The sequence below is a fragment of the Chiloscyllium punctatum genome, chromosome 3, assembly GCF_047496795.1.
Source record: "Chiloscyllium punctatum isolate Juve2018m chromosome 3, sChiPun1.3, whole genome shotgun sequence".
Classification (NCBI taxonomy): Eukaryota; Metazoa; Chordata; class Chondrichthyes; order Orectolobiformes; family Hemiscylliidae; genus Chiloscyllium; species Chiloscyllium punctatum.
Genome location: NC_092741.1, coordinates 114263735 through 114276676, shown reverse-complemented (window position 1 = coordinate 114276676; position 12942 = coordinate 114263735). Strand labels below are relative to the sequence as shown.

General features: G+C 41.2%; 1 protein-coding gene across 3 annotated transcripts in view; it reads left to right on the top strand.

The window, feature by feature from the left end:
• znf451 (zinc finger protein 451) overlaps positions 1–12942 on the top strand; it is an 88896-nt gene that overhangs the window by 32056 nt on the left and 43898 nt on the right. For all 3 annotated transcript variants that reach the window (XM_072558430.1, XM_072558423.1, XM_072558439.1), the window contains exon 5: positions 8217–8328. In XM_072558430.1, the coding sequence (XP_072414531.1) occupies positions 8217–8328 (112 nt within the window). The remainder of the gene's footprint in view (positions 1–8216; positions 8329–12942) is intronic.

The following is a 12942-nucleotide window of genomic DNA, read 5'->3' as shown; positions in this document are numbered from 1 at the left end:
AGTCTCAAAAATAGTGCAGAAGAAAATAGGTCCTGAGTGGGTTAATGTCAGTTAGATAAGAACTCCAGAAACAGAAGGCTATTGAGGAGGAGCTTTAAGAACCCATGTTAAGAAATAAATGAGCTGTGATAGTCATTTGTTTAAGAGCCTCATTGAGTCATTAACTAAAACAAATTGAATGCAGAAAAGAAACCAAGTACATTCATCCTACTGTCCAGGCCTTTAAATTGAAATTGAAAACAGGGTGATTCTTCACTGAGATTTGTGTATCTAGATTGTTGATCAAGGCAATAAGGTGGAACCTTTTTATTTCTGTTAATTTTAATAAGACTGTTTCAAATAGATGTTGTACTGCGTAAACCTTTTTTTGTTAGAATAAACTTTGTTTGTTAGAAATACATTGGAAGCTTGTGAGTTTAGTCACTGGCCACCCATAGTAAACAAATTGTAAAAATAAAACTTGTGGTCTATCAAGTCCGATTTCTCTTTGGGATCTGACCTGGCCAATATTTCCATCAGCTGGGATCATAACACTGACTGTGGTGTGTGCATGTGTTTGTGTATGTGTGAGAGAGAGAGAAAACACAAGTGAGGGAAATAGTAAAGTAAATCAGTAACAGCCAAATTTGTTGCACCATGGTTAGCTATGCTGCACGGGGAGGAGGAGAAAGTTTGAGAATGCAGTAGTTACAGGGGATGCAATTGTAAGGGGAATAGATGAGTGTTTCTGTGGCCACAAACAAGACTCCAGGGGCATACATCGCCTCCATGGCAAGAGGGTTAAGGATGTCTCAACAGTTACAAGACAACATAAAGGTGAACAGCCAGTGGTTATGGTATCAATGACATCGGTTTAAACTAAAGCAATGAGGTTCTAAGGAATATAGGGAGTTAGGAGGTAAATTGAACATTGGACCTCAAAGTTTGTGATCTCAGGGTTGCTGAGATGCAAAATAACATAGAAATTACAGGATAGATGAATACGTGGCTGGAAAGATTGTACAAGGGGGTGGGTTTCAGATTCCCAGAACATGGCAATCAGCTTTGGGAGAGGTGGGACCAGTACAAACTGGACAGGTTATACATGAGCAGAACCAGGACTGATATCCGAGGGCAAGTATTTGTTAGTGAGATTGTGACCAGTACAAACTAGAATGGGTGGTGAGAGCAACCGAAGCAGGGTTAGAAGGGAAAGAGAACTAAGGACCACAATTTTAAAAAAACAGTAAAAGGTGAAAACCAGTTGACAGGGAATCAAGGGCAAGTAGCATATGGGGCCAAAGTACAAATAAAAGTGAGGCTGATTAAAAATGGCGAAAAGGTCAGCCGAAAGGCTATCTTTGTACACTAGTACAAAGAATTCTGAATAAGGTATTCGGACCAACAGCACAAATAGCGGTAAATGGACATGATCTCATGGTCACGAGAAGATTGGAACTGAGATACTTAACATTTAAGGATATTTGACCTTTTGCAAAGACAGGAGGGGAGAAAAAGGTGGTGGAATAGTGCTGTTAAGAGATGAAATAAAAACAGTTGTGAGAAATGGTCATGGGATTAAATGATGTACAGTCCACTTGACTGGAGGTAAATAACAGCAAAGAAAAGAAGTCATTGGTAGGAGTAGTGTATAGACCCCCAACAATAACCACGTTGTAGGAAAGTGAACAAATCAACAAATGGTAACATGTTAAAAAGGATAGAGCAATAATTATGGGTGAATTTAATCTTGATTGAGCCATATAAGTTGGAAAGGGTAGCTACAAAAATGACAATAGACAATAGACGCAGGAGTAGGCCATTCTGCCCTTCGAGCCTGCACCGCCATTCAATATGATCATGGCTGATCATTCCTAATCAGTATCCTGTTCCAGCCTTATCTCCATACCCCTTGACTCCACTATCTTTAAGAGCTCTATCCAATTCTTTCTTAAAAGAATCCAGAGACTGGGCCTCCACTGCCCTCTGGGGCAGAGCATTCCACACAGCCACCACTCTCTGGGTGAAGAAGTTTCTCCTCATCTCTGTCCTAAATGGTCTACCCCGTATTTTTAAGTTGTGTCCTCTGGTTCGGCATTCCCCCATCAACGGAAATATGTTCCCTCCTGCCAGAGTGTCCAGTCCTTTCATAAGCCTATAAGTTTCAATCAGATCCCCTCTCAGTCTTCTAAACTCAAGGGTATACAAGCCCAGTCGCTTCAGTCTTTCCGTGTAAGGCAATCCTGCCATTCCAGGAATTGACCTCGTGAACCTACGCTGCACTCCCTCAATAGCCAGAATGTCTTTCCTCAAATTTGGAGACCAGAACTGTACACAGTACTCCAGGTGTGGTCTCACCAGGGCCCTGTACAGCTGCAGAAGCACCTCTTTGCTTCTATACTCAATCCCTCTTGTTATGAAGGCCAGCATGCTATTAGCCTTCTTCACGACCTGCTGTACCTGCATGCTTGCCTTCATTGACTGGTGGACAAGAACACCCAGATCTCTCTGAACAGCCCCTTTACCTAATTTGATACCATTGAGGTAGTAATCTGCCTTCCTGTTCTTGCCACCAAAGTGGATAACCAGACATTTATCTACATTAAACTGCATCTGCCATGCATCTGCCCACTCACCTAACTTGTCCAGGTCACCCTGTAATCTCCTAACATCCTCATCACATTTCACCCTACCACCTAGCTTTGTGTCATCAGCAAATTTGCTAATGTTATTGCTAGTTTCCTTGAGCAGTATGCCATGAAGCCAACTAGGAACAGGTATCCTGGTAATAGGTAATGGTTAAATAGACATTAATAAATCACCACTAAGTAAAAGATGCCCCAGGTAGTAGTGGTCATAACATGAAAGAATTTAATATTCAGTTTGAGTGTGAGAAGCTTGCATTGGAAATAACTTCTAACATGAAGGGCATTACAGTGAAATGAGGATGGAGTTAACTAAAGTGGACTGGGCAAGCAGATGAGCAGGAAAAGCAGTAAACAAGCAGACATTTCAGGAAGTAATTCCCGACTCATCAAAAATATATTCCAGTAAGGCAGAAAGATTCTGAGAGGGATAAATCAACCATGGCTAACCAAAGACTTTAAGGATTGTATAAAGTTGAAAGATAAAGCATATACAGAGGCAGAAGTCAGTGATTAGCTCCAAAGTGGGATAAATTCAGAATCCAGTAAAGGAAATTAAAAAAAAATAAAACTAAAGGGCAATCTCACAAGGAATAGTAAAAACTATTTTGTAAAGATATAAATTGGAAGAGAGAGATCAAAGTGAACATAGACCCATTAGAAAATGAATCCAGGGAGATAGTTATTCCATGTTGGAAATAGCAGCGGAGTTGTGCAGGTATTTTGCATCAGTCTTTATGGTGGATGATACTTCAAAAATCCCATTAATACTGAAGAATATGGGAGAGGGATTGAGTACTGTCATCATCACTAGAGCAGTATTTTGCAAACTAATGGGGCTAAAGGCAAATAAGCCCACCTGGTCCAGATGATTTGTATCTGAGGATCCTAAAAGTAGCAGCTTCAGAGTTAGTGGATGCATTGGTTGAAATTTTCCAGAAATCAATCCATGTAACAAAAGGAGGGAGGCAAAAAACTATGCTGATTAGCTGAACATTTATTGGAATCAAAGTAATAACGCATTTGGAAAATCAAGCAGAATTAGCAAGGTTTCATGAAAGGGAAATTGTCTGACAATTTTACGCAAGTTTTTCGAGGACTGAATAGAGGGGAACCAGTAGATGTGCTGTATTTGAACATCGAGAAGGCATTCAACAAAATACTTTCCAAATGGTTAAGTCATTAGATAAGAACTGGTGGTATTGGAGGTAGTATATAGGCGTGGATGGAGAATTGTATAATGGGCAGGAAACAGCAAATTGGGATAGAGCGTTCTTTCAGGTTTGCAATGTGTAACCAATGGGGTTTCATCAGAATCACTGCTGGGACAGCAACTATTTGCAATATTTATTAATGACTTGTGGAAAGAAGCAAATGTACTGTATGGATATAAAGAAAGTATCAATAAATAGAAAAACAGATTGTGAGAGGGATACAGTTTATAGAGAGATATTGATTGGATAATTAAGTTCTCCGACACTTGGCAAATGGGGTATACTGTAACTGGGAAAATGTAAGGTTCATTTTGTAAGGGAGAACAATACTATTTAAACTGCAGAAAGCTGCAATATAAAAGGACTTGAGGATGCTTGTGTATGAAACAAAAAACTAGCACATAGGTGCAGCAGCTAATCAGGAAAGCTAATGGTACATTGGCACTTATTTCTAGGGAGTTGGCGTATGAGAGGAAGAACCTACCCCCCCTCTCTATAGCACTCCTCTCTTCTTCCCCCCCCCCCCCCACCCCACCTCCCTTTTTGGTGTTAGCGTTGCCCTTGCTTCCAATATTCAATTAGCCACACAGGTGTTTTTTTGATAGTGAAAACAAAATAAACCCTTCATAAAGGTGTCTTTATTTTCTGTCTCACTGGAAATAGATTTTGTCTATTTATTCTATCCAGGCCACTCCTCCAGCCTCCAACTCTCCATGGAAAACCTCTCCCTATCGCTCAAATCCTCCAACCCTGGCAACATCCTTGTAGATCTTTTCTGCAGCCTTTCAAGTTTCACAACAACTTTCCAATAGGAAGGAGACCAGAATTTCATGCAATATTTCAGAAGTGACCCAACCAACATCCTGTACAGCTACAACATGACCTCCCAACTCCTGTACTCAAGACTCTGACCAATAACGGAGAGCATACCTATCGTATCTACCTGTGACTCCACTTTCAAGGAGCTCTGAACCTGCACTCCAAGGTCTCTTTGTTCAGCAATACCCCCTAGGACCTTACCACTAAGTGTATAAGTCCTGCTAAGGTTTACTTTCCCAAAATGCAGCACCTTGCATTTATCTAAATTAAACTCCATCTGCTCCTTCTCAGCCCGTTGGCCCAGTTCAGAGAAAGTACACTGGGATGATTCCTGATTTGGAATGAGTGTCTGAGGAGCAAGGGCTTAAACAGGTTGGGACTCTGCTCACGAGTTCAAAATGAGATATGATCTCAATGAAACATATTCTTGAGGGACTTGACAGGGTAAATGCTGAGAGAATGTTTCTCCTCTTGGGAGAATCTCTGATCAGAGAGAACAGTTTCAGAATACAACGGTGCGAATTTAAGACTGAAATGAGAAATGTTTTCTCTGAGGGTTGTGACTCTTGGAACTCCTGGCCACAGAGCCGTGAGCAGAATCCTTCTGCATATTTAAGGCAGGGATAGATTGATTTTTGATCAGTGGGGGAATTGAGGCAGAAATCAGGGGGAGAAAAGCAGGAAAGTGGATATAAGGAATATCAGATCAGCCATAATCCTGCTGAAAGGTGGCAGAAGCAAGCTCAAGGGGCTGAATGGCCTACTCCTCTTCCTATCTCTTACGGCCAAGTGCTGTCACTTTGACAGTATTTCTGCACTAGTGGCTGATTAAGGTGTGTGCCCGTGATGTTCTTGAGCATTTTGTGTTGATGAGTACCCTGGTTGAGGAAAGAGGTGGGGCAGGGGGCAGCTTCTGCTGTGATTCTTAGGTGCATTTATTGAGTAAATGCTGTTCTTATCTCCTGAGCATTTTCTGTTGTTTTAATCTCTTGGTTTGATTCTTGAAATTACTGAAATGCTGTCAGTTTGACCTGCTTAAATCCTCCTAAGTGTTTCAGCAGTCTAAATTCCTTGAATTATTGAAAGTGGTAAAAAGAAAACTGGGCTGGGTTTGAACAGGTGTGCAAAATATTCTTGTCATGTGAGTACTCGAATAGAATTGGAGAGAAAGAATCTTGTGTATTAAGCAATCACTTTTTAAAATTGATTTGAGCCTGTTAATACAACGCAATTGCTGTTTTATTCATTTGGCCAATAGTACTTTGTATTGGCCATAAAATCTATGAATTGATAGTAACTGTGTGCCAAAAAACAAGCAATCTTTAATCCTGTTTAAAAGCAGTCCAGTTGGTGCACGAGAGGACATTAGTGCATCTGTAGTTGCCTCATGGTTGTATAGCTTGAAGGCAACTTCACTGAAGTAAACAATGTAAACTTTGAGTTATGGGGATAAAGCAGAAGAATAAGACTTGCTGGTTTGTACAGAGAGATGGCACAGGCTTGATGGATTAATTGCCTCCTTTGTTCACATGCAGCACGTTGTCTAATGAGAACTTCACAGTTTAATTCAGATGGGAGCTAGGTAATTGTCATTGTTTTGAAATGGGAAACTTTAACCGACCACCTTTTTGAGAACCTCTGCTGGTAAGACTTATTTGACTGAAGGCCGTAACTTTTACAACATCAGCTAATTGTGCATTTCATTGAAATGTCCCTCTCTCAACTCTGTCTCATACCCACTAGAGGCAATTAACATGTTTGTTAATCTGAGTTTTTACAACGTGGCTGGTAACAAAACTTCATGGGACCCCTGTATTTGACCCCAAATGACATCATACCATACCAGAATTAGACTCTTGATAACTTACCAATTTGAATCCAGTTGTTGCTTGGTTAATTTAGTTTGCTTTTAACTGCATCGTGAGATGTTGTAAAACTTTGGGTTTTTCTGAATTGCTTGTAATTTACAGTAGAAGGTGATTGAAAGATTCACAAGGCTTATTTAGTGAGGTGGATCCATTGAATCTGCTGTTAGAATGTGAACTACCTCTTAAGGAGAAGCTGGCCTTCCAGCTCTGACTCCAGTTTCGTGCAGTTTCCTTGTCAAGCCCTTTTATTTGTCAAATAGTATCTGGATTTATGTGTACAGTACTTTAGAGTTTTTCCTGGGTGTTAAATGAAGGCATTAGTTAATATGTTGGATATGATATTGGATGGGTCTGATTTTTATATAGGAGATATATATTTCCTTTCTGCCAATTCTTCCTCCTTTTCTTCCTTGGTTTATGTTTGGAAAAGCATAATTTATAGTTTCTGACTAGACTGCTTGACTTTTAACAGTCTGTCTTGATGGTGCGATTGATAATACTTTTGCAGGCAGGGATGAGACTGTAAAAGGATTTGGAAACCAGAGTGAGGATTTTAATGCTGACCCGTTACTGAACTCAAATGGAGCTTAGACTTGGTGTGAGTTAGGACATGGGCAGCATTGCTTCAAACAAGCTCAAATTTATGAACAGAGGAACCTTGGAACTTGGCCTGCATTTCATTGGAATAGCAAAGTTTGGATGCGACAAAGGCAGGAATATGGATTCTAACAGCACACGAGCTAAGGCAAGCTAAAGTCTGGTGAGTGTCCAGAGGTGGAGGGAAGAAATCTGATCATAAGGTCGCAAGCTCATTGCCGGTAAAACATGACACTTAGGTTGTTAACAATCTGATTCAGCTTCAGACAATCGCCAGGGAGAGAGCAGAGTTTGTGGTGGGGATTGAAGGAACTTACTTCAACCTTCCCAAACTTCAGTGGAGGAAATTTGTGTTTATTCAGCACTAGATAGTGGATAAGTATCTTAATATTTTAGAGACAATAAGTTCGAGACCTAGTCCCAATATGTTCGGTTTCTCTTGACCATTGTAGTGGTAAAAATCTTGTGAATCATTATACTTTTCCCTCTTTATCCTCTTCATAAAATGGAGATCATAACTGACAGACCTGCTGAGTGTGTTCTCTTTAAAATGAAGGTGAATGCAACATGGGAACACCGAGATCATGGTTAATCTGATAGTGAATGACCTTAATTCCATTTTGCTGCCTGTATGCACCCCTCCTCTATAACCTTTGTTTCCTTTGTAGCTCAAAATTCTGTTTAACTTGGACTTGAATTTATTCATTGGCCCAACCTCCAGTGCTCTTTGACGAAGAGAATTGAAAAGATTAATGACCTGCTGACAGAATAAATTCCCTTTTATGTCCATCTTAGTACGAGGTTCTTTATTTTGAAGGTTTACCCCCGTTTCTAGATTCTGAGAGAGGAAACATCCCCTCAGCATACCATCACATGTTCTCAAATGAAGTCTGTCAAGACCATGGCTTTCCATAGCATTTAAGTAGTGTTACATTCAATTTAAATATTTATTTAGAAGGAGAGTTTCTGGATCATTTATTTTTCAGAGGTTATTTTATTGGATATGCTTCTTTATCACCTGCCCTGTCGATCCAATTTGTTGGTTATTATCGGCGACTTTACCTCTTAGGTTCTAATAGTGTGTGTTTTTGCAGGAGAAAGTGGATTCACAGCATGCTCACGGCATGCAAGAATTGGAATTCATTCAAGGACAGCCTGCAACAGAAGAAGCAAGAAGATGTGTTGATGTGTGGCTGAAAGTACCAGGTATCTATCTTCTGGCAATTTATTTCTGACTATAATTTTTGTTGGGCCATAATATGGCTCACTGAGGAGGAGAAGAAGAATCTAGGTGTTTGTGGTTGGGTTGGGTTGAAAACAAGGGATGGGAAGAGGAACCAGCTGCACAGAAATTATTTAGCAATAATAATAGTGGCCACCGGGTAATCTGAGATAAACTCTTCTCCCAACCTTTCCACCAGAGCCTTGGAATCAACTGGAGCAAGCAAAGAAAAGCAGGAACCTACAGGAATAAAGAAACATTCCTGAAAATTTCTGTCCAATACCGCCCCCTTGGTCATTGAAATCAATCACATTGGCCAAGTGTTATTTCTTAAGACACTTGTTTATTATTTGATTGAGATGTGGATGTTCCTGGCAGGGTCGGTGTTTATTGTCCAGCCTGAATTGAAGTTCACAGCTGCCTTTTGAACTACTGTTTTACAAGTACACCTATAGTGTTGTGAGGAAGGAAGTCCCAGGACTTCAAAATCCAGAGAGAGCAAAGAAATGGTCAACGTGGTATGAGATTAAAAGCAGAACTGTAGCAATTCAAAAGGTGGCTCACCACATTGTCTTATCGATGACAATTCCAGGAATGTCAGATAGGAATATTCAAGAGTATTTCTTTTTCCTTTTAGAGTTGAGAGTTGCTTTTGCTTATTTCAGTTGACTCTAAAGCTGCTGTTTCACTATGATGGTCTGGTTGGTCTTTTCCTGCTTGTTACTTTTGTCTAATAATATGGATAGGTTCTCCTGCCCACCATCTGTCTCCTCTTTTAACTCTGTAATCCACATTGTGACCAAAGAAAGATAATGATTTGCTTGTTAAGTTTTTTTTTTGTCCTAATTCTTTGAAAGCTAACTGTCCATTCTTTTCAAAGATTCGCAGTGACCTATTATGTATTTCCAGCTTTGCTTTTATTTCACATTTCAAACAGTTAAGTTAGATTCATTTGATGCATCATAACTTGCTGAACTTAAAACAAAGTTTTTGATAGCTTGTTCTGTAACCTGTTGCTTTTTATCTTGCCTCTGGCATTCGGTTCTTTGCCCAGATATGGGTGAAAGCTGTAATAAGAAGAGGAGCTGAATGACTCTGACTCTGGTGGTGATATTGTGCGTGATATCAATATCCCATACCCTCCTTGAATTTACCCACCTGCCAATACCTGGCCGCAATTTGTGATTGGAGAAAAGTTTCTAATTAGTAGGAGTGTCCAACTGACATAATTTGAAGATCCTAAGCATGCAGCAAAAAGACTTCCTTAGTTTCTCATGCATTACGCTACAAAAGGGTGGCTGGAGGAAACTCCAAAAGTTTTACTTCCTGAGGCAGGAAGCAACTTAACAACCACATCTGTCTTTTGCCAAAAGATTGTGGACCTGGATGAAGTCTTTGGTGGTACTGTGTGGTGGTAAACTTTGAAACGTTACTTGCTTGCTACTTCCTGTTGCATAGCTTATTGTGTTATGTAGAAGTTGGGAGGTCATGCTGTGGCTGTCCAGGACATTAGTTAGGCCACTTTTGGAAAAGTGTATTCAATTCTGGTTTCCCTGCTTTAGGAAAGATTGGTTTATTGTCACGTGTAGCAAAGTACGGTGAAAAGCATTTTTAACAAGCAGTACAGGCAGATCATGATGACCAAGGATGTAAAGATCAGAGAGACTAAGACAGAGGCACACAAGTTACATTGCACAGGGTGTGCACTAGGCAAGAGCATGTTAGCAAGGTCAGCGTTATTTGAGGCTAGAGAAGAAGCTGTTTTTGAAGCTGCTGGTGCGTGATCAGGCCTCTGTATCTTTTTCCTGATGGAAGGGTTGTAGGAGATCATTACTGAGGAGGAGTCTGTTATGATGTTGGCAGCCTTTCCGTGACAGTGTGCCATGTAAATGGAGTCCACGAATGGAAGATTGTCTCCCGTGATTAGTCAGAGCTGTGCACACCACCTTCTGTAGTTTCTTACGGTCCTGGGCAGAGCAGTTGTCATACCAAGCTGTTATGCATTTGGACAGTATGCTTTCAATAGTGCATCTGTAGTAGTTGGTGAGCCTGAGCCACTTGAGGAAGAAGAGGTGTTGTTGGTGCCACCTTAACCGTCGCATCCGCATGTGAAGTCCAGGGCAGATTGTCCATTATCGTCACTCCGAGGAACTTGATACTCTTCACTCTCTTAACCTCAGTTCCGTTGATATAGATGGGGGGGGGGGGGTGATGTTGTGAAACTTGAGAGTTCAGAAAGGATTTACAGGAATGTTGCTGGTGTTGGAGAGGCTGGGGTTATTTACCTTGGATTGTTTGGCTGCGGGGAGAGGTTTATAAAATCATGAGGGTCCGTAGACAAGATTCTTTCCCTAGGGTGGGGGGAGTCCAAACTGGAGGGTATAGGAGCAATATGCGAGAGGATAGATTTAAAAGGGACCGAAGGGACAACTTTTTCATGCAGAGGGTGGTGCACGTCAATGAGCTGTCAGAGGAAGTGGTGGAGCCTGGTACAATCGTGATATTTAAAAGCTATCTGGATGGGTATGAGAGACTGAGGGGAGAGGTTTATAAAATTGAGGGGCATGGATAGGGTAAATAGAAAAGGTATTTTCCCCAGGGAGGGGGAGTCCAAACTAGAGGGCATAGGTTAAAGTGAGAGCCAAAAGAATTAAAAGGGGCCTAAAGGGTACCTTTTTTTTCCACGTAGATGGTGTGTGTATAGAGCGACCTGCCAGAGGAAGCTATGAAGATGGGTACAATAACATTTAAAAATTATCTGGATGGGTATATAAATAAGAAAGGTTTAGAGGAACATAGGCCACCAGAGAAGGCGATGGTCGAGTGGTATCATCACTCAACTATTAATCCAGAAACACAGAATAATATTTTGGAGACCTGGGTTTGAATCCCGCCATGGTAGTTGGTGAGATTTGAATTCAGTTTAAAAAAAAAATCTGGAATTAAGAATCAACTGATGGGGGGATCCAAGATGGCGGCGTCCTGTTGGGATTGCGTTTGCTGGACTCCACGCTGCAACACCGACACAACAGAGCTAGAACCCATTGCAACCACTTTACTGTGAGTAAAAATACAGTTAAGGAGTTAGAAACCCCAAAAAATCGGCTTACCTTTGTTGTTGCAATTGGAGAATGCCAATAAAAGGAAGAAGCTCCCCCAAGGCTGGGGCTACAGCCCAGCCCTCTGAAGCAACGGACTCGCTTACTCACCACACCCTGGTTGAGGAACTGGCCAAATCTTGAGAGGTCGTGCGAGGCACATCCAGGAAAAAAATCTAAGAGAAGTTGGCTCCTATGTCTGCCAGAAGAAAGAGCCTATGCGTTGTTGGCATAACGGAGGGGACGGAAAGCAAGCAGCTGGTGGAGTGCATCCTGCAGTTCCTTGGTTTGGATGTTGAGAAGGGAAGGATAACAAAGCGCACACTGGATTGTGGTACAAAAGCCAGGTGCAGATCACTGCCCACATCCTGTCCTGGTAAGGTTCCATTATTATAAAGTTGAGCAGAGGGCCAGGGGAGGGATTAGAGGGTGTTGGTATGTGGCGGCTCCAGGGGTCGTGTTTTTTCCAGACTTCTGTGCAGCAGTGGTCTGAAAAAGGAAGTCCTACGATGGCGTCAAGAGCAGATTGAGAGAACTTGGGATCCAGTATCCTCTAAGATATCCAGCGGTGCTTTGGATCAATCATAATGGATCCATACATTTTGTTCGACTCACCATAGAAAGCGAAGAACTTTGTGGACAAGTTGACTTGAGTCAAGCAGCCAAATAGATATAGTGGACAGAGCCGTTTGGGTTTGTTTTTCTTTGAAAAGGACTAAGTGGAGTCCTCTTTCTGGCAATAAGTTGCTTTGAAGTGATATCCGGGATGAATAGAATATTTATCTTTAATCGCTCAGTTATGTTCCAGGATGGGTGACATTTATTTTTGTTTACTTGTCCCTTGTACTGACCTTGCTCCTGTGTTTTTTTTTCTCGACTGGTTGGTCAGTGTATCTGGTGCAACCCTAGCTGGTAGGAGCTGAGAAGACATTTGGGATGGTAAGTCGGGTTGTAGGATGTCTCAGTATCCCCTTTGAATGGGGGGTAAATTACTCCAATCAGTGCCTTTGGCAATTTTGTTTTGTACACAGCAAAACAGAAAAACAGTTTTTGTGAGATTTATTGGCTGTCGTTATTTTAGTCTGTGTAGTTTTTGGGTTTTGTGGATTCTTTTGCATGAAAGCTCAGCAATCTGTAGTTCGGGTTCTTCCTCTCTGGAGTCTAAATGATGCTATAGAAGGTTATGGCTAAGGATGTGCTGAAGTAGTGCACCTGGAATATTAAGGGTACTCATTTGCCAGTCAAGAGGAAGAAGGTACTTCCCAGCCTTAAAAGGGAGAGGGTGGATGTTGCCTTATTACGAGAAACATACTTGGAAAATGCAGAACATTTGAAGCTGCAAAAAAAAATGGGTTTAGTTTTCATCTTTCAATATAAGGAGCAGAGGGGTGGCCATTTTAGTTAGGAAGAATCTCCCATTTAAGTTGTTAGAGTGCATTATAATCCTTCAAGCTTTGATACATGGGGATCTTAAATGTTCACTGTCCTCTGACCCACCCC